The sequence below is a fragment of the Polypterus senegalus genome, chromosome 12 (assembly GCF_016835505.1).
Source record: "Polypterus senegalus isolate Bchr_013 chromosome 12, ASM1683550v1, whole genome shotgun sequence".
Classification (NCBI taxonomy): Eukaryota; Metazoa; Chordata; class Cladistia; order Polypteriformes; family Polypteridae; genus Polypterus; species Polypterus senegalus.
Genome location: NC_053165.1, coordinates 63,061,161 through 63,082,799, shown reverse-complemented (window position 1 = coordinate 63,082,799; position 21,639 = coordinate 63,061,161). Strand labels below are relative to the sequence as shown.

At 39.9% G+C, this 21,639-nt stretch overlaps 1 protein-coding gene and 1 long non-coding RNA gene across 5 annotated transcripts in view; one reads left to right on the top strand and one right to left on the bottom strand.

Moving 5' to 3' along the window:
* The window catches only part of si:ch211-225b11.4 (thyroid adenoma-associated protein homolog), a 53,179-nt gene that overhangs the window by 7,970 nt on the left and 23,570 nt on the right, over positions 1-21,639 (top strand). For all 4 annotated transcript variants that reach the window (XR_005635869.1, XM_039771855.1, XM_039771856.1 and 1 more), the window contains 16 exons: positions 369-489; positions 650-792; positions 1,490-1,574; positions 1,915-2,051; positions 2,136-2,333; positions 8,410-9,139; positions 9,352-9,504; positions 9,889-9,998; positions 10,091-10,251; positions 15,258-15,433; positions 16,788-16,973; positions 17,215-17,363; positions 18,288-18,431; positions 19,169-19,273; positions 19,733-19,933; positions 20,249-20,399. Coding sequence is in view for 3 of the 4 variants with exons in the window: in XM_039771855.1 (XP_039627789.1) it covers positions 369-489; positions 650-792; positions 1,490-1,574; positions 1,915-2,051; positions 2,136-2,333; positions 8,410-9,139; positions 9,352-9,504; positions 9,889-9,998; positions 10,091-10,251; positions 15,258-15,433; positions 16,788-16,973; positions 17,215-17,363; positions 18,288-18,431; positions 19,169-19,273; positions 19,733-19,933; positions 20,249-20,399 (2,950 nt within the window). In the remaining variant the exon portion in view is untranslated. The remainder of the gene's footprint in view (positions 1-368; positions 490-649; positions 793-1,489; positions 1,575-1,914; positions 2,052-2,135; positions 2,334-8,409; positions 9,140-9,351; positions 9,505-9,888; positions 9,999-10,090; positions 10,252-15,257; positions 15,434-16,787; positions 16,974-17,214; positions 17,364-18,287; positions 18,432-19,168; positions 19,274-19,732; positions 19,934-20,248; positions 20,400-21,639) is intronic.
* Positions 12,840-21,639, bottom strand: part of LOC120540797 — a 39,718-nt gene continuing 30,918 nt past the window's right edge. Inside the window, exon 4 of the long non-coding RNA XR_005635870.1 lies at positions 12,840-12,877. This is a non-coding gene — a long non-coding RNA (uncharacterized LOC120540797). The remainder of the gene's footprint in view (positions 12,878-21,639) is intronic.

Genomic DNA, 21,639 nt, shown 5'->3' with positions numbered 1-21,639 from the left:
GTTCTTGGTAAACAGCTACTTAGCTTGGTTTTGTCCTGAATGCTGTACCAAAGCATACCAATACTTAAGTATAAGTATAAAATCTTCTATCACAGCCCCACCAACATTTATTTTTTAACTTTTTTTTTTTTTTTTTATATACTGACTTGTTAAATTGTGAACTTGTTTTAAGATGGGGCTATTAAGCAAAATTCCAGTTAACAGACCTAAGTAGAAAAATAAGCTAAAACATTACTGCTTTACATTTTAACTCCTCAAAAGTCAACGGCTCAATAAAAGGTCTTTTACTGTTGTGTGTTTTTAAGTGTTTTTTTTTTTGTTGTTGACCTAGGAATTAATATTTCTTTTTGAAATGTGTTATGGTTTAGACTTCCAATCGAGATACCAGGCTCCTGGCTGGCACTGCTTTAGTGATGCTAATAAATACTGCTCCTGAGCAGAAGGCTGGAGTAAAAGCTTCTGCCAGTCTTTTAAATCTTGTACAAAAACGTAAGTGCATTTTGTAATGGCATGCTTAGGATTATTGAGTGCGTATAATTGCAGTTTAAGTTTAAAAAGATTATTAATGCTAACAAATGGTATGTCAGACCCACTTAGAGTACTTGGTTGCTTCTCTTTATAGCAAGATGGATTTTGAATGTTTCTTTAGGAATGACAGAATTGCATTTGGGAGGCCTCGAGGTGAGCATTTCTACACAGAAGAGGGATGGTGTGGAGAGACTGGCCATTGCAAGGGCGTTTTTAACCTGTGGCAGGAAGGATATTTTGGTCAGACGAATAGACACAATTCAGGTGTGCTTCTCCCATCTTTTAGTTTTCAATGGCTTGGGCTACTTATTTGTACACTAGCAATATTAGAATTTATTTAACAGTAAAAAATATTTATTGAAAAGGCACATAATATATATTTAGTGTATTTTTCCCATTTTGCCAAAACATTTTTTACATTTTTGGATTTATCTGGGATATCTTTATAAATCAGCATTTTGTTTTGAAGCATGGGAAGAATGTTGATGCAGTAGGTAGCATTTCTGTCTCAAAATTCTTTTACTATGGGATGTTCCCTGATTTGGTTGTCCAGTCTGAAGCAATGTTAAGTTTGTCTGTTTTTACACAGTAATTGTGAATAAGAGTGTGAATGTACCATAAGGTGATGCTGTGTATGTATAGATTTCAGCAAATCTGTGTTGGGGAAAGTATATATTGGTTGTGTCATCTCATCCAGTTTAACTCATACAGCCTATCTTTCCCATAGTAGAAAAAGTGGGTAAATAAAATTGCTAGATGCCGCTTATAAGCAAAAATTAGTCTACAAAAGGAATGGCTATATCTGATCTTTGGGGTTTAATTGTTCAATAAGTTAACTAAACTCCTGTACTAGTCATAATTTTTTTTTTTTTATTATGGGTAATTGTTATTGTATATCTATCTTCCGTACATGTCGTCTTTCTAATAACAGTGATGCTAGTCAAATATCATTCCTTTACAGGGCTGCTTGCTATTGGATATGGTGTTTCCTATGGTGGCTGACTTGTGCAAACAGAATCTTGACTGCCATTATTATACATTTCAAGGTAATAATTTGTTGTATTACAAGTTACTGCTTGGTTGTGTTAGGTCTGTGTGTCTGTATGTAATATTGGTCTCTTTTTCTCTCGTTTTTTTAAATTTTGCTTAATTTAATTATCTTAAATTAGAATACTTATTCATCAATCTTAGAAACAAGGATCACATAATTTATAGTGCATCATCCTGAATAATGGACAATATAAAAATATAAAGGCATTAGCCTTTTTGTAAGCTCTCCATGCAGTAATTATTAAATGTAATGTCTTTTCTACCTAAGGAAGTAAAAATGATGTATTTTTCTTTCTAATCTGGCACATGGATAAACTAATTTGTGAATATATGAAGTACTATCTCTTTGGCTGAAGCGTTTGAAAGAGTGCCTGCCTGATCTTTGGCGAGAGACAGGAGTGTGCATTTTATCGGAAGATTCTACTTTGCTGCTGACTGTGACCGAACTTGTTTGGAACAATGCAGAAAGCCCAGTAAGATATGATATTATACTTTATTGTGGTGTAAACAGAACTTTTTGATGTCTTTTTTTATTTGTTTTATATTTTGTTTGATAGGTAGAAGGAGTTTCAGAATTTGTTCACAGCTCTTTTCGTTTGCTTTTGGAGATCTACACCTTAGAATGTGAACATTTTGCTGACTCAGAAAGACCACTTTATTTTTCTTTCCTTTGTCGGGTAGTTGCACTACCATGGCAAAACAAAGCAAAGTACTTTCCACTTTGTGCTCTGCTGCCATATCTGGGTACCAGTAAGGCAAGTATCAATGCTGCTTCTTGTATATTACAGATAAACAAATAAAAATTTCCACACTGCATTTATAAAACCAAAGGTGGTAACTAGAATCTTATAGAGTATAAACTTGAATTTCATGTATGATCAAATTTGGAATATTAACTAGATATTACAGGAGTGTTAGAAGCACATAATGAAAATCCTATATGACCTTAAGTGATTCACTTAAAGTGCCTGTGCCCCACCCAAAAAAAAAAAATCTGGTTTAAGGACCATAACAATCAATTAACACATTTGTAAAAATAACAGTATTAAAATCGCCACATTGCAAATGGCTGTTCTAGATGCACTATAGTCATGAATGTCTACAAGCGTAAGTAAGAACTGCAATGACTCTACCTTCTACCTTTTTTGATGTTTCCACCTCTAATCAGTTTTGGTTCCTCTATGATGTGTATCTCTTATACAGTGGGTATGGAAAGTATTCAGCCCCCCTTGAATTTTTTCAGTCTTTGTTATATTGCAGCCATTTGCTAAAATCATTTAAATTAATTTAATCCCTCATTAATGTACACACAGCACCCCATATTGACAGACAAAAAAAATAATTTTTGAAATTGTTGCAGATTTATTAAAAAAGAAAAACTGAAATATCACATGGTCCTAAGTATTCAGACCCTTTACTCAGTATTTAGTAGAAGCACCCTTTTGAGCTAATACAGCCATGAGTCTTCTTGGGAAAGATGCAACAAGTTTTTTCACACCTGGATTTGGGGATCCTCTGCCATTCCTCCTTGCAGATCCTCTCCAGTTCTGTCAGGTTGGATGGTAAACGTTGGTGGACAGCCATTTTTAGGTCTCTCCAGAGATGCTCAATTGGGTTTAAGTCAGGGCTCTGGCTGGGCCATTCAAGAACAGTCACAGAGTTGTTGGGAAGCCACTCCTTCGTTATTTTAGCTGTGTGCTTAGGGTCATTGTCTTGCTGGAAGGTAAACCCTTGGCCCAGTCTGAGGTCCTTAGCACTCTGGAGAAGGTTTTTGTCCAGGATATCCCTGTACTTGGCCGCATTCATCTTTCCCTCAATTGCAACCAGTCGTCCTGTCCCTGCAGCTGAAAAACACCCCTATAGCATGATGCTGCCACCGCTATGCTTCACTGTGGGGACTGTATTGGACAAGTGATGAGCAGTGCCTGGTTGTCTCCACACATACCGCTTAGAATTAAGGCCAAAAAGTTCTATCTTGGTCTCATCACCATCTCGGAGTCCTTCACATGTCTTTTAGAAAACTCCATGCGGGCTGTCATGTGTCTTGCACTGAGGAGAGGCTTCCGACAGGCCACTCTGCCATAAAGCCCTGACTGGTGGAGGACTGCAGTGATGGTTGACTTTCTACATCTTTCTCCCATCTCTTGACAGCATTTCTGGAGCTCAGCCAAAGTGATCTTTGGGTTCTTCTTTACCTCTCTCACCAAGGCTCTTCTCCCCTGGTAGCTCAGCTTGGCCAGACGGCCAGCTCTAGGAAGGGTCCTGGTCGTCCCAAACATCTTCCATTTAAGGATTATGGAGGCCACTGTGCTCTTGGGAACCTTAAGTGCAGCATAAATTTTTTTGTAACCTTGGCCAAATCTGTGCCTTACCACAATTCTGTCTCTGAGCTCTTCAGGCAGTTCCTTTGACCTCATGATTCTCATTTGCTCTGACATGCATTGTGAGCTGTAAGGTCTTATATAGGCAGGTGTGTGGCTTTTCTAATCAAGTCCAACCAGTATAATCAAGCACAGCTGGACTCAAATGAAGGTGATCTCAAGGATGATCAGAAGAAATGGAAAGCACCGGAGTTAAATATATGAGTGTCACAGCAAAGGGTCTGAATACTTAGGACCATGTGATATTTCAGTTTTTCTTTTTTAATAAATCTGCAACAATTTCAAAAATTTTTTTTTTTGTCTGTCAATATGGGGTGCTGTGTGTACATTAATGAGGAAAAAAATTATATGGCTGCAATATAACAAAGAGTGAAAAATTGAAGAAGGTCTGAATACTTTCTGTACCCACTATATATGACTGCATACCTCAGCCTAGTACTTTTTGTCCTTATAAATATGCCAGCGCTATATATATATATATATATATATAGTCACGCACGCGCGAGTAGGAGGCCGCGGATTGATTCGACAACACCTGGGAAACCACTCGCCGCCAGGGAATGGTGGGGTATTAACTTTCTCCCTCTGCTTCCTCATAGGCAAAAAGACCGTCCTGCACCATAGGCATCGATGACCGCAGTGCGTTACTTCCGCCCTTCCTCCGCCATCTTGCCCTGACGTCATCCTTCCCATCCTCCCTTGCGGTCCTTCCCGACATTCCTCCACTTCCGGCTCCTCCCCAATAAAATGGCCGCGACGCCAGGAGTCGGTGTCGCGTTATGAACTTCTAAGTTTATGATTTTGACCTGTGTTTTTTTGTGTGTAGAATATACGGGGCCGGAAAAACCCCAACACTTCATACTGTCTCTGCTCATCCTTTACAACTGGCGTAGTCGGCAGGATCTGGGACCAGCTCCTCCCGCTCGTGCTTTTTGCCTACCGGGAGGTACCCCAGGCCTCTACGGGCTTCTCCCCTTTTGAATTACTATACGGGCGACAACCCCGGGGGATCCTCGACATCCTAAAAGAGGCTGGGAGGCGAGGCTCTTCCCTCCTCTAATATTTTGAGCGTGGCGCAACTGCGCGACCGACTCACAAAGATCAGACCCCTCCTAAAAGAGCACGTGACTCGTGCGCAAGCAGCGCAGGCCCGGTGTTACAACCGCAACTCCGTCCTCAGGGAGTTCCGCCGGGGACCGAGTTATGGTGCTCGCCCCGACCTCCCACTCGAAGCTGCTCGCTCACTGGCAAGGGCCTTACGAGGTTAAGGAGAGAAAAGGACTCGTCGACTATTTGGTAAAACAGCCCAACCGTCGACCGAGTGAGAGGATCTACCATATCAACCTGTTAAAGCCCTGGAGAGATAGAGAGGAGCTTCCCAGCTCCCGTAGGTCACTCTCCCTTTTCACAAGCACAACTGCCCTTAACCTCGGCGAAGAGCTGACCCCCAAGCAGCGGCAGGAGTTAGCCCAAACACTCCGAGCCATCCCGAGGTAGTGGCGAGTCACCCGGCGGACGCGCTGATTGAGCCGCGATATAGTCACGGGCCGGGGTAATCGTCCGGGAGAGGCCCTACCGACTCCGGAGGCAAAGCGCGCAGAGGTCGAACTGGAGGTGAAAGCGTATGTTGGACATGGACATAATTGAAGAGAGCCATAGTCCCTGGTCCAGCCCTATTGTCCTCGTCTCCAAGCCAGGCGGCTCCTGGAGGTTCTGTAATGACTTTAGACGTCTGAATCAGATCTCCAAGTTCGATGCCTACCCCATGCCCCGCATTGACGACCTCCTTGGCGGCTGGAGTGCGGCTCGATATCTGACTACCCTTGACATGACAAAGGGTATTGGCAAATTCCTTTAACGGCATCCGCAAAGGAGAAAGCGGCCTTTAGCACCCCTAGCGGGCACTGGCAGTACAAGGTCCTCCCATTTGGGCTGCACGGGGCCCGGCGACCTTCCAACGTCTGGTAGATAGAGTGCTGCGCCTCACCAGTCCTATAGCGCCGCCTACCTGGATGACGTTGTCATCTATTCCGGCACCTGGGAGGAGCATCTACTGCAGGTCGCAGCTGTCCTCCGAACACTGGCTAAAGCCGGCCTCCGCATAAACCCCCGGAAGTGTTTTTGGATTAAAGGAGGCCAAATATTTAGGCTACCTCGTGGGACAAGGACAGGTGCGGCCACAGAGCTCCAAAGTGAAAGACATCTTAGAATGGCCCGTCCGAGTACCAAGAAACAGGTGCAGGCTTTCTTGGGGCTTGCGGGTTACTACCGCCGGTTTGTTCCCGCTTCTCGAAGAGCAGCACCCTTGACTGACCTGACAAAAAAGGGCGCTCCCCTATACGTGGTGTGGACCGACAAAGCAGAACACGCGTTCAGTGACCTAAAGAAGGCCCTAACGTCGGCACCTGTGTTACGGACGCCCGATTTTGGGCTCCCGTTTATTCTCCAGACCGGCGCGGACACAGGCCTGGGTGCCGTGCTGAGCCAAAGCGTCGATGGTGTCGAGCACCCTGTGATGTACCTTAGCGGAAACTGATGGACCGGGAGACCCGGTACGCGGCAGTGGAGAGGGAGGCCTTGGCCATTAAGTGGGCAGTGACCCACCTCCGGTACTACCTGCTGGGTCGCGAGTTCGCTCTGGTGACTGATCACGCTGCACTTCAGTGGATGTCCCTGCACAAAGAGTCGAATCCGCGGGTCACCAGGTGGTTCCTGGACTTACAGCCGTATAAGTTCACTGTCACTTATCGGCGGGGCACCCTTCAGGCCAATGCCGATGCCCTCTCGTATTCACGACCTCTCGGTTAGGTCCGCCCGACCTGGCGGTCCTGGGCTAAGGGGGATCGTGTCACGCACGCAGTAGGAGGCAGCGGATTGATTCGACAGCACCTGGGAAACCACTCGCCGCCAGGGAATGGTGGGGTATTAACTTTCTCCCTCTGCTTCCTCATAGGAAAAAAGACCGTCCTGCACCATAGGCATGGATGACCGCAGTGCGATACTTCCGCCCTTCCTCCGCCATCTTGCCCTGACGTCATCCTTCCCATCCTCCCTTGCGGTCCTTCCCGACATTCCTCCACTTCCGGCTCCTCCCCAATAAAATGGCGCGACGCCAGGAGTCGGTGTCGTTATGAACTGTTTGTTTATGATTTTGACCTGTTTTTTGTGTGTACAATATACGGGGCGGAAAACCCCAACACTTCTACTGTCTCTCTCATCCTTTACAATATATATATATATATATATATATATATTGTGAACTTGAACCCGGACACAGGCAGACGGACAACAAAGTTCCACCACACACATGTTTATTTATAATAATATTTACAAATAGTGCTCACGTGCACCCCCAGTGCCTCTCGCACCGTTCCCCCAACTGTCCAGGCCTCGCAGTCCTTATGCCTTTCTTTTGGCCGCCTCCCATCCTCTCTCCAGCTCTGTCCTCTTCCACCCGACATCTACCACTGACTGGAGGGAGGCGGCCCCTTATATGGTAACCCGGATGGGCTCCAGCTGCTTCCCGGCAATCTCCTGCAGACACACCCCCGTGTGGCGGAAGTGCCGGCTGCGCACTTGGAAGCCCTTTGGGTGTCCCCTGTCTTCTTCCCCCCAGCACTTCCTGGTGTGGCGGAAGTGCTGGGCTCCAGACTTCTACAGGCACCGGGGCGCCGCCTGGCGGTGGCCACGGGTCCCTACAGGGCTGGGCTTCCAAGCCCTCTACCCGAGGCCCCAACATAACCAGGACGGACGCCCCTTGCTGTCTGGAGGAGGCACAAGCTGCTCTCCGGTCCACCTGGGCGTCCCGGACCTATATATATGTGTATGTGTATATAGTCTGTGTATGTATATAGTATGTGTATATATTATTTATTTATTTTTTTAATTGGTCATGCCACACTCTTTGAGTTTTACAATCTCATGGCCATTTTCCAGATTTGCCATTATGCCTAGTACCAACCATGCATGGACTGGCTCCCTACAACCCCGAATTTGATTGTAAGCTTGAGAAAGTTATGTGCTAAATCCAGTTTAGGCAGCACTCCTCACACAAGCTGCTTCATCTTTTTGATCCATATCAAACCAGTGTAAGGGAATTCTCATTTACGCTTTTCCTGTAGATATCAAAAAGGGAAAAATTTGCAATTGCTGCGGTTTCCAAACACTATGAAGTATACAAAAGCTATACAAGATACAGCTACATTCATATATTGTGAATAGTAGTTTGAGTCCCCAAAGGGAAATCCATGCTTTGTGTATATTATGCGAGAGTGTATTATGTTCATTCTGTAGTACAAATGTTTTTACAGGTTCACTGTTGCAGGGTAGTACTGACAATCTGCTTAAAAACTCCTTAATGACAACCGAAAAATAGTAAAACACTGTTTTCTGTATACTATCTTTTAATTGTATCCAATAATAACCAGTGTCTGTGGTTCTCTTTTGTAAGATTCTACAAATATTCCCAGAACTGCCTTGTCAGCTTTTGAACAGTCTTTCCACTACATACCTGACATCATGTGCAGCTGAAGTCTATAAGTTAATGATCCATCATCAGAGACTTGAACTGAGGAAACGGGGAGAGGCTAATTTGTCTGAAACTGAAATGGCGGCACACTGGGCTGCATCCTGGTTGTCTACCCTATCTGAAGCTTTGACCTCTGAGATCACCCTAATGCACAACAATGCTGCCAACTATCTTCTTCCCTGTACACTACGCACCTTTCCGGAAACCTTTGATATTTTGTGCAATACTTTTACTCTAGTAAACCCTGGCCACCTGCGTGCCTTAATGACTATATTGAAGACCCAAAGATCAGTGGGAGCTGACAGTCTGATACTGCAGGGTGCCACACTGGAAAAAGTGCATCTTTGCCTGCACTCATTGGATGAAAGTGTGCGTCTAGGGGTGCTGGGATTCCTTTCTTGCTGTCCCAAGACTAACCAACCAGTATCCATGCAGGAGCTGGATTTACTGAAGGAATTTCTCCCATTGAATTTAAACTGTGAATCTTCACCTTTCCGACAACATCTGCAGGTGGGTGTGAAAAAAGTGTTGGTACGAATCCGAGACAGCTGTCTTGTTCATCTTCGAAACGGCACAGCAAGAGCACAAAACAGAAGAAAGGAGAGCTCACAAGGTAGTGGTGCATTGGACAATGAGCTAATTCAGGCAATAGGTAAGTACCCAGGGGTAATGTGGGCTGTCCAAAGGAGGGTTGAATCTCTCTCTCTCAATGTTAATGACATTGACAATGCCCATGTTTTTTGGGTCATCTGAAAATAATTACATAGTATTTCAAAAGATGCAAGCAAACATAATGCATGCCATTTTATCATAAAAATGTTTCCTCGGTTGGTGGTGATGTTTATATGGGTTTATGTTCCCCAGGTTTTGTTGATTGGCTGGTTCAGTTATCTATATCCTCTCTGGCTCCCAACCTTAATTTTCAGCGGAAAAAGACTGCACTACTACTTCTATCTGCCGTGCTGGAGACGTGTACAGATAGCTGGGTGCCAGACAAGAAAAAAGGACAACCACCTGGTTAGCATAACACTTTATTTTGTTTGGGGCTGCTCTTCAGTGCTCAACCTACTTCTGTATGCATGAGCTGACTTGAGTCCAAACCTTGGCTTTGTAGACCACTTTTAAATGTAGCCATCTTAGTTTTTGTGAGGAAAGTTATACCTGCAGAATTTAAGGGAGTATTATTAAGATGAATCCATATTTGGTCTGTTTCTTGACTCAATTCTAGATATCTTATTAGAATATCTATATGCAGCTTAAACAACCGTGAAGTGAGATTTACCTGTTTAGGTTAAAATTAACATCATTTAAAGTAATTTAATTTTAATAGCAGCAGATACATCTGTTTGGAACTAAGTGCTGGATACTGCTTCTGATGTTTCTTTTTCTTGTTGTGTTTAGTGGACATTTCAGCCCTCATAAATTGGTCAAAGGAAAGGGGTTACTGGGATTTCTTTTCAGAAGTAAACCTTTGGGTTTTCTTTGGCTGTTTACAGGACAGTACAAATGAGGTAAACCGAGTGTGCCTCTTTTGAATACAGTTTATACTGACAATTCTGGGTTACCTTAAAGCACTGACATTTTTCTCCTGTCCTTTCCCCAGATAAGAGAAATGACGGCAGATTTACTTGTAAAGTTCTTTCCTTGCTACCTGCCACAGACCTTTATGGGAGCACTTGTTGATAAAGCTCACAGGGCCTTGCTGAGTCCCCGGGTGCATGATGCTGAAGCAGGAGCATTAATGATGCAGTTGGTTCTTCAAAAGTAAGAGGTGATTTTTGGTAAATTTTGTGAAATTTGTTTTTTTTTTTTTTGCTGTTGACTCCTAATGACTGTGCCTGTAGCAGTGGACAGGGTGATGCCCATTTTATTTTATTTATTTATTTTACAGTATGTAGCCTGCTTTAGATAAATTTGTTCCCATTAATTTCTTTATGAACTGTACTAAGCTGGAGTGAAGAATAATTTGACTCAGTACATTATCTCGCAGCCTTGGTTTACATGAATTACACTTACATGGATTCGACTTTACCTGAAGTGACAGCAGAGCATAAAATCTATTGTCCAGCATATAACAGTTTTATGCTGGGAAAGATCTTTTTAAATCTTCTACATGTCACAATACTTTATTTGATAGAGCAATATTATATATGGTATAATCTCAGTGTAGAATGGAATCTCCCTAACCAACAGTGATTACAATATGTATAATTCTACCACTTTACAATGCTATAATTGTACTAAGTTTCATTTGCATCAAGAGGTTTGTTTTAGAGTTCTGTCTATAGACTTGCGTCCTGAAACCTTGATACATAGGCACAGATAGAGAGGGTGACAGAGCGAGATTACTCCAAAAGTAGTTATTAAAGTTTTTGTATGTATTTAAATTTATTTACATTTTAAAATTATTATTAAAGAGAAAACTAGTGAACTAGCTGAAGCCCGGCATAGCATACGGCGGTGTAAGAATAGGAATGGAAAACGGTGAGAAAGGAATTCAGCAATCAAGAAGAAATAAATACTTATTGAAAGATGCAGTTGTGAATAGGTGTTTTGGTGGTGACGACCGATAATGAGTCGAAAGATCTAACCCTAGAAATAGCATCGTACAACTGACCGTGGCTGAAGACTGGTTGTTAGAATTATTGTGAAGAGTAAACAGCATGTGGGTATGAGGAAGGCCACGCTTGTGAAATTCGATTACACAAATATAATCAATAACAAACTCAAAAAGATGTTGTTTAAGAATGTCTCTAAGTAATACCTGCAGTTTAATCCAAAAGACTCGTGCTACAATATAAGGTCTGTGGTCTGGTCTTTGGGTATCCGACAGTGCATGTAGAATTTCCGGCCAAGCAGTATTACATGTGAAAGTGATAAATAAATGAGGCTGTCCAAATTTACGTACTATGGCCATGGGATCTTGATAGTTTTGTTGCATGTATCTTGGACTTCCTGGAAATGTGGGCGTTAATATGATCATTTTGTCTACATGTACATTATTTTCAGCCTTTACTTGCAGTGCGTCTGACAGTCCTTTGTATTGTTCCACGCGCAAATCTTGTTGATCTAATCTGAGATAGTTGAGATGCGTGCCCTGCGTTTTAACATACGCATCTACAACGTACTGTTGGAATAGTTCACCGCTGGAGTGCAAAATACTAAATGTATTCCTCATTGCTAATCTGTATGCGTAAAATTGGCATTGAGTAAGCCTTCTTTGCTTGCCGGTTCTTTTATCGGGAACATGTTGTAAGTCTTTCTGCCAGCCAATGTCTCCGTAAGGGAATAAAAGTGGGTAAACCATAGGATCGCAGTTCATATTGAGCGTGGAAATCTGTCTACAGGAGTTGCCTATGGGACAGATGCAAATGTCCCTTTCGGCAGGCGGTTCGCCATCTTCTCCAATGAAAATCGCTTCAACATTGGTGTGACATGTCGGGGCATTGTATCGTCGTAAATCTTGCCTAGGGTTTTCCTCGAAAAGCATTTGTACAGATGCTGTTGGATTGGACTGAGCAATGTCCTGCATGTGTTTGTATGATTTATTGAAGCGTTTGATGGTTCTGAGCATGGAATCTAGCTGGAAAAGTACATTTTCGCTTTATTTTGTAAGCGTACTTGAGAAGTTTGGCGAGAAATGCCGTGTCGGCTGCGTGTGGGCAGAGACAGTTTTGAAGAGGAGCCTCTGGCAGCATGGGGAGGGGTTTGGAAGAGGACAAATAGGAATCGAGAAATGTGTCGGCTGCGTGTGGGCGGGACCGGTTTTGAGGTTAAAGCAGGACCATGGTTGTAGCTTCCTAGCCCTGATGGTATCAATCAGGGTTTTGTAGACAAAGGTTTTTCCTGTTCCTGCAGGACCATCTAAGAAAAAGACTTTTGTTGCAGATGGGAATCACTGTATCCAGCCTGTAAACATGTGTTTGGTGAGGTGTTGGGGGCGGGCACATGAGCAGGCAGTGTGCATGCCTCGACAGTGAGGGTGGACGCAGGAGGAGGGTTAGAGTTGGCGGGCGGGGCTCTGTCGTGCATATCCCATGGTCGGGCGACTTAGTCAATTATATAGTGTCACAAGAATGAGACACAAACAGATAAAGTTTTGGGGCAGAAATCGGTATATTATGGTATCCTGGCTGCAAAGTCGTTTTTTTATCAAATACACTGCACTGATGTGCATACAACTGAGTTCAGAATGAGATTGAGGGAAAAGGGGAAAAAGGGCAGGCTTTTAAGGGGGAAGACAGGAAGTAAGGATCGGGCCCATGTTCTTCAATCATTGGTTTGAGCCCGGACGTGACATCATAGGGGCCAGAGCCGACAAGGTCTCCTTCCATTGGCTCGGTCCTGGAAGTGACGGCAAGAGAGCCAGGTGGAATCTCCCGGGAAGGGCCTACAGGAAAGGGAGAGAAAGAGTTGGTGCACTCTGCCACATCCCGGCATGCCTCAGAACTGCCTTCACTCAAGCCCTTTAGCTGCCTCCCATGCGCATGTGTTTTTAAATATTTGCTGCACTGGGGATTACCCTGTGTAGTAGTGTTTGAAGCAGATATCACCATCCGCTTCCTTCACTGGCTCAGAACAGCCCTGTTCATGAGTTGTGGTGGTGGGACTTTGGCTTCAGGCTAGAGAAGGAAGTCCATGTTGATCCTCTTCCTGTTTGACTGTCCTATACGCTTACTCTGTTTCACTAGCTGCATGTAGTCATGCCTGTCTAATTAGGTTTTTTTTTTTAGAAACGCCAATCTGTTTTTAACTTGTACAAAGTCGTATGTCTGTAGGCAAAACCATGTTCCTTGTATTATAGGGGTAGTATCAAATGTTGCCATGGGAAATGTCATTAAGGACATTTTTTGCTATATGTGAACATTTCCCTCAAATTAGGTTCTGTTGTGGTGCTGAACACTTAACATGTTTGGGCTAAGACAGAGTTAATTCTAAATTAAATTAAAAAAAATGCTTAAATAGTTGCTTGATAGTAGTTTTCAAGTGGAAAGACAATTACGGTACTGTAATGTACTGCATGCAACTTCAATGCTATTAATAGAGGAAGATACTGTGTTTTCAGGATTTGCTAACAGTACGTTTTCAAATAGTAAGATTAGAAAGAGAAGCAAACTTTTATCATCTGAAAGTCACCACTTATATAGTGTGTAACATATTAAGAGAAAAGTGTGAAAACTAATTGTAAAGCAGTGCTCTTCATTTGGCACATATGCTGGTTGTATTTAAAATTGACGTCTCTTCCATTCCATCTGCAGATTCTTCATTAGATTTCTTTAAGGCCAATACTGATCACTGACTTTGTGTTAATTGATTGGACAAATCTGACGTAACTAGATAGATGTTTTATGCCCTATATTGGTGTATTTTTTAAAGTTAAACTATAGACTGCAGCTTAACAAAATGGAATTCTGTAGGCTTATTATTCATTGACCATTCATTTTACTAAAATGAAATTTCCTTAAACATACTTTATGTACAAACATATTTATCCATTATACATATGGAATAAAAGAAAATAAAATGCTTCTCATAATTAGTCTGTCATTTGTTTTTTTTCTGTAGTGTGCCTATCTAAAATAAGGCTTAATTAAAAACAGCAGTTTCCACCATTTGTCTAACAATATATACACTCACACAATCGATTTGATGTTGGCAATTAAAACCACTTAAATGTAAATATACATTCACTTATGTTTTAATCATTTTAAATCAGTTTTGTACAGCTTTTTAATGTTAATATATATATTTACTATATGTATACAGGTTTTTTTTTTTTTTCCAAGTAGCTGAACTAGACATTCATAATTCTTGAGGTATAATTAAAAATGGATACTTTATTAATCCCAAGGGGAAATTCACATGTATGACACACAACAACAAATACACAGTAGAAATTTAAAAAAAAAAAAAAAAAAAAGCCTATTGTTTACTAAGTAGCAATTTCAAAATCGTCTTTATCTTTTTCCAATTAACAGTGCAAGCTGCTACATTTTAAACGAGCTCAATGCCCAAACTAAAGCAGTGCCCGTTTTTAATCTAAAGGAAAAAACAGAGGTTTAATTCCTTAAAGTAACTCTTCTTGCCATTTGTGTATTTGCACAGGATGACATCTACGATTTACTTTCCAGTTTATTACTCCAGTTTCTTTAGCGTAAAGGCTAATATTTCAATTGCCTCTCATTCACTGCTAAAACAAGCTTCCACTCACTGCTGTTTGTTTGTAATACCTTGTGTAAAGGAGCAATGCAACTAACATACTGTAAAGCTTAGTAAAACAAGGACTAGTGAGAAGTTAAGCAAAATGACACCTTTTATTGGCGAACTAAAAAGATTACAATATGCAAACTTTTGAGGCAACTCAGACCCCTTCTTCTCGAATGCTTGCATACTGTAATCTTTTTAGATCGCCAATAAAAGGTGTCATTTTGCTTAATTTATTACTACATCCATAATGGCCAACACGATACAACACCCTAGTACTAAAAGAAGGGGCTGAAAATATTGTTGTGATCTGCCTTTTTACCAATCGGAGTATGTGTGTGTTTTGTTTATTTTTATTTATTTATTTATTTTTAAATAGTGAAAAATCAGCTGATTTCCTTCAACAGCCAATCAATCGGAGCATCCTTAATTGACAAATACTACATCAATTGTTTCACTTAACAGCTTCCAGTATTACAGTTCAGAAGGAGATAAATTAATGTAAGGCAATATCTTCAGAGACTAAATCATTGTTGTTTAGTAACAGATTGCGTGTTGTATTGCAGATCAAGAAGCCTCGAATTCCTCCTTGGGAACTCCTCTGAAAATACTAAAGAAGCCTCATCTTCAGTTGAGAACAAAGCTGTTTTCTTTCTGTTGTACCTCATTAAGGAGCTGGAGGAACATTACAATTTGGCCAAAAAAGATATGCTACTGGCTGCAAGGAGCAAGCCTTTACACGGTAATTGAATTGTACATAAGGATAAGGGCTGAATGATATGGATTAAATTTCAAGAATATTTAAAAATATTTTAGTGCAAACAACTCTGCATCCGTTTTTGCAGAAAGAATCATTTAGTTTACCGCACATAGATGTATTTCAGCCAGTACTTTGTGCCTCCTTTTGGGGGGCAGGCACAAACCGGGAATTCTCTTTTGTGAACCTACAAAGTGTAAACTACCAGATACTTTTAAATAAGGACTGTAAAAACCTGACAGAATTTGAGAGAGCAGTTGTAATGTAGCTCTCTAAGGCACCAAGACTTGACTTAACTTTAGCAACTGGAAGATTAGGCATACCAAACAGATTTCTGGGTCGTAAAAGGCCTGCAAAGAGACCCACATCATGCTGCCACAGCAATGAAGGAATCATAATCCATGGAAATGTAAATTCTCTGTTTCCTCCGTCTCGTTTTCATGTTATGTAAGGTAAATCAAAGTTAACAGTACCAGCACTCATTTTATTGGATTTAGATGGTAAGAAGACTGAGACTATTTTTACAGTACGTAGTCTTTCCTTGCCTCCAGACTATTTTAACTGAGGCATCAGACCATATACTATCAGTTAGGTGTTCACACAGATATACCAAGGAATGCTGTCACCAGCTGAATATTGGGAAAAGACACTGGGAAATACGGCATACAGTGCAATGGAAGGTAAAGCAGGACTGCATAAAAATTTACATAATGTCTCAAAGCCTTTTTACCATCTTGCTTACTTCCAGTGACCAGAACAAAGCGTAAAGCGAATTGTCTGCTTGTCTTAATTCCAGATAGGGAATTGTAATATATCTATAGTAGATTATGACTGGGTTAGGTTTATTACTAACTTATTAGTGAGTGCAGCTGCCTGTTGTTAATGTCTGTGTCATGAAAGGACAGATTGCTTCTTGTGATGAGCAGCCCTTCTATTAGTCCCTGCTCATCCCATTATAATGTCTGAAAACTGCTTTAAAAAGGCTACCTTGCTTTATGAAATAAATGACAATTGATTTTAGTCTTTAATTTTAAAGAACTGACTGCAGTTTCTAGTTTGTGTGATGTTTGGGTAAATCTATTTTATTGTACCTGTATTTTATAACAATTCAGTAAGGTACTCAATTAAACAACTTTTTTTGTTCCTCTGTCTATTTCCAGTGATAATTTATCTTGTATACATTCATTATGTTTATTTGGAAAGCGAAGTTAGTTTATGTAGTCTCTATTATTCACCTCAACTAAAACTAAACTAATTGAGAGACTAGATTTTGAAAAAGGATGGCATTTGTGTAATAATATGGTATTTTATCTCTCTCCTCAACTCCCTCTTTCCAAAGGTGTTATTGCTGCCCTCCAGCGGTGCATCGCTAAAGTCCCTGATGTGCTGGTATCCATTCAGAAAAGACAGACATCCCCAGATGTACCAGATATTCTTGACAAACTACTTGGGACCATTTGCAGTATAACTTTTTTCATTTTGAAAGTCCTTTATGGAAAAGAATGTGACCTTGAAAATCCTCAAGGTAAAAGGGGGGAGGAGGGTATTGGTTTAAAGTAAAAACTTTTAGCCTGGTTTACAGTAATGACCTAACCTCCGTATTTGTTTAATATTTTAGTAATGCCGCAATTCTTATGTAGATGGATTTTCTTGAAGTTATGGTGTTAAGAATTCTAGTAACACATTATCTTGAATGCAGAAGTACTGAAAACGTAAATGTTTTTGAAAGAGTTTCTTGACAGTTGTAAGTTATGCTCTGTTTACAGAAGCACCTCCTTCCTTTGCTGATATGGGAAAAGCAATTTATTCCTTGATTGCTGAAGGAAAACCACTTGACCAACTACAAGAAGAAGATTCTGTGCTACTCTCAGAGGATCACAGCCTTATTCTTACGTGTTGTTGGGTGACTGTGAAGGTAATTGGAGAACTACCCTTAACACCACTCATTAGCAAAATTTGGCAATTTGTGTTAAAAAGATGTATTAAAAAAAAAAAAACGCCCAGAGAAATAATGCTGCTGGTTTACTTGTAAAAACATGTCTCGTTCTTACTATTAAAGAACATATTGTTTGTTTTCAAAAACATTTTTGTTGTATAAAGTGAAAAATGCCACATGCATTTAAAATGCCTATTGCTTAATATTGATATATTTTTACAAGTACTTTGTAGCTTTCTTGCATTAAGGATTTTCTAGAATTTAGAAATTTTAATTGTATGTGAACTTCTGTATGTCCATTGTTTAATACAATCTTCAACATATTTTTTTTTTTATATATAGTTCTCTCCTATTATGCCAGTGGGATCGGGTAAAATATATTAAGCTGTTAATGAGCCATTCACATCCGTTTTAATAATAACATTTTTTTAATTGCATTGTATCTGATGTCAGGCGGTCAAGTCCCACGCTGTCTCTGAAGTTCACTCATTCTGCCTGTGTCTGCACAGATTTTCTTCCGTGTGTGTGTGGTTTTTATAAATTGTAAGGCAAGGCTGGAACTAACCTTTTACACGACACTAGTCAAATCACACATAAGTAGCTACATCCTTAACCGTTGCTCCTCAAGAGCATGTGTTTGAATAACTGTTTGAATGAAGATGAGTAATTGGTATTAAGGATTAACTCTCCTAACCCCAGTAAAAAAAAAAAAAAGTATATTACGATTAACACACTTGATTTATCAGGAATCAACTATAGTAAATATTCTGTCAATACTAATTGTGAAATTCTATAACCGGGTATACATGATTGCTATCCATTGTTCAAAAATTGTCAAAATACACATTTATAATTAATTTACACTAATAACTTTTTTTTTTTCCTTTTACCTTAAATTTAAAGGAAATTGGAATTTTATTGGGTACACTGGTAGACAAATCACTATCAGGGACTCCTGTCAATTCTCTGGAGTTGTTGCTGTCAATGGACATGTTGAAGAAAATTGCTAATTTATTTCAAGATTTGCTTCTAAAGTGCCGACACTGGGTAAGAGTAAGGTTCTCTCTCTCTCTCTCTCTCTCTGGGTTGGTGTAGGAGAGCTTGGGAATTCTGTGCCTTGTCTGTGTAACTTGAAATGTTGGCACATTGGTTCTGAATAGTAGAAGGAAAATTATGTCCACAAAATTTGTTCTTATCATTTCCACTGATCCAGTGAACACAAAATGCAAGATTATTCCTTTTTGGTAAGCTAGGAAAGCTGTAGATGAATTGGCTTGGAGAGCCAATTTGAAATGCTAAAACTGCCATAACACATGTGAGCTAAACTGTTGTGTTGAGATAAATTACAAATACTTGTGCAATGTGAAATACCTATGATTATACAGATTTCACCTTCCTGTTAGCATATATTCATGCTACAACTGATTCAGTTCCTTATTTTAGGCTGATATCAATTTTGTTTAGGTTCTGATTATTAAAGCTAATATTTACAAGAAAGCCAAACCTCATATTGGGTATATTTTAAAAACTACATGTCCTGAAAGTAGCCAAATTTGTGCAAAAATAAAGGCAGAGCAGTGAAGCTTTTTAGACCACCATGTTGTTGCTATGCTAATTGGTAAAACTGGTTTCTGTGAAGGTGGTCTGCATATCTCATGTTTTTTTTTTGCTTTACACACTGCTCTAAAACAATCACATATGCCTGAAAGAAATCAGAAGTGTGTCATTCTAAACTGCAATATGACCATAGCTTTAGGGGTTAACAAAACATTTTGTATTTTCAGGGAGCTGTGGAGGGCTGTTGTATTGGATTCACTAAATTCTGCTCTGTTCTTCTGAATCATTCAAACCAGGAAATACAGGCAATCCCAAAACAAATCCTGGAGCAGGTAAGCCTCACAGAAAAATGTGAAGTCTGTTTCTGCCTTTCACGTCTGATGGCTTCTCCTAGCTAGTTGACTATACACCTCTGAGTATTTTGACTAGTGTGGTCTCTTAGTAGCGTTACAAATGGCAAGTGTAAGAATGTTAACTTAAGAAAAGAAACTTGATTATTAGTTAAATTGTATTTATTTATCCTTTGCTTTTCAACAGTGATTTAATTTGATCCAATACATTTATAATAAAATTTAGCTGTGTTTTAGAAAAATGGAAAGTAGTCATTCTTCCAAGTAGCCCTTATTTATGTATTATTTTATTATAATTATAAAAATTCTTTACTTTTTATATAGCGATTTTCTCACTATTCATAGCAATTTTATCTTTAAATATATATGATTGTGAATTACTGATTGGTTGGACCTTGTTTTTGCACTTTGTACAAAGCATTTTTGTGTATCTGTTTTTAGGCTCTTTCTGTTCTGAAAATGCCTCGCAACACCTCTGTCACTCGACGTGCTGCAGGGCTGCCCATGCTTATCATGTGTGTCATTACTGGTGAAGACCCCAGCAGATCTCGTCCACTGTTGTCTTTGTGCATGAAGATGTTACTAGAAGTGGCAAATACCCCTCTGCCTAAAGAATGGGACCAAACCTTGGACTTGCCTCAGGTTAGCTTCATGGTGTAAAGACCCGTTATTGTAAATGCATCTCTCTTTGATAAGTAGCACTTTGACCTATTGCAGCTTTAATTGTGGCTTTATTACACCGACATCATTTTTTCAAAATAAGGAAAAAGTTGGATTCTTCCTGCATCAAGCCAATGTAGCATGTTTTGCAGTTTTTGTGTGTGGGGGTGTTTTTTTTATATACCAATAGTCTCGGAATTATATGGTTGCTTTTTTAAAACTTTCAATTGTAGTAAGCATTTTAACAGGCCTTGGGAATGTTTTAAAAGCCATTTTAATTTTTCATTTCTTTTTAAGGTCTGCTCCTTACATGTGCTGCAGACTCTGGTTCGGGGCTCAGGATTAGGAGTGGCTGTGCTGCAATTTGCTACGCCAATGACGGTGCTTTCTTTGAATGCGCTAAGTTCTCCTTGTTGGGCGATGAGAAACGCAGCTCTCCAGCTTTTCAGTGAGTCAATTCATTGTTTATTTTTTTTAACTAATGTTGTGCAAAACTAGAAAAATGTGCAATTGTAAAAAAAAAAAAAAATTCAGAATTATACTAATTTCCGCTATTACAACAGTGTTTTTAATAGCAAGTATACTCTCCATATTACATCCTATACATCTAATTATGAATCTATTTATCCATTTAATTTTCCTGGAAGGAAATTAAATTCTGCAACAATCTCTTACGCCCATATTCATGCACAAATTTTGGAAAGAAAGAGTCAATGCAAGTGAATGTGGGAGCACTTTGTGATAGCTTCACTCTGTCTGTATTTTCCCGGCCATGGGGAGGGAACTACTTTCCATGGGTAGCAGGTCTGTTTTCCCTTGTCTACTGAGTGAGTAAAACCTTCATAGAGACTAAGGGAGGCCAGGCAATATCTCACAGCATTGGGTTTTGAAACCAGTTGCTTTTTAATGAAACATTCTTTAATTGCCCTTTAACAAATGATGTGTAGCTTTATAAAAATGTTAAGATTATAGTTTACAAGCTTTGAAATTCTTGGCAACAAACTACTTTGCATACCCTTTTGCTTTATACATAATACTACTGTACAATATCTTAATACAATTCTTTGTGAATTATTTCTTAGAAGAAAAACATTAATATAGCTGTCCTTGATTTAGATCTTTAACTAAAATATTTAACTACATAAATGCCCATATAATTCTTGCTAAGCTGTTAATTTGCAGTATCAATCCTGTTGTTATTTAATGTAAGCCTGAAGTGCTACTATTTTATTAGTATACAGTCTGGAAAAGTTCAAGTGAAAGAGCAAAATTAAGCTGACTGCCATAAATAAGTGTTCTCTTTGTTCAGTTACTTCAGTTATATAGCTTGTGTTTATACAATGCTTACCACATTACACAACACGACACAGACATTGACATAATGTCATGATCTTATTTAAGACTTTCTAGGTCTTTGTGTATAAAACATACATTGATATTAATAGAAGAATGGATATTATTTATGTACCTGTACACAGTCGTATGCCCCTGGATGTTTTCTAACACACTCATCACTGTGTGTGTGTGTGTGTGTGTGTGTGTGTGTGTACGTGCGTCCTTTCAAATATATTTATACTGTATATAAAGTACAGATAAGGGTGCATAGATCTCTATATACATTTCTGTACCAGTCTTTATATAGTGCTCTGTATGAAACATTTTGACTTTTATTTGCACAGTATTAAGTG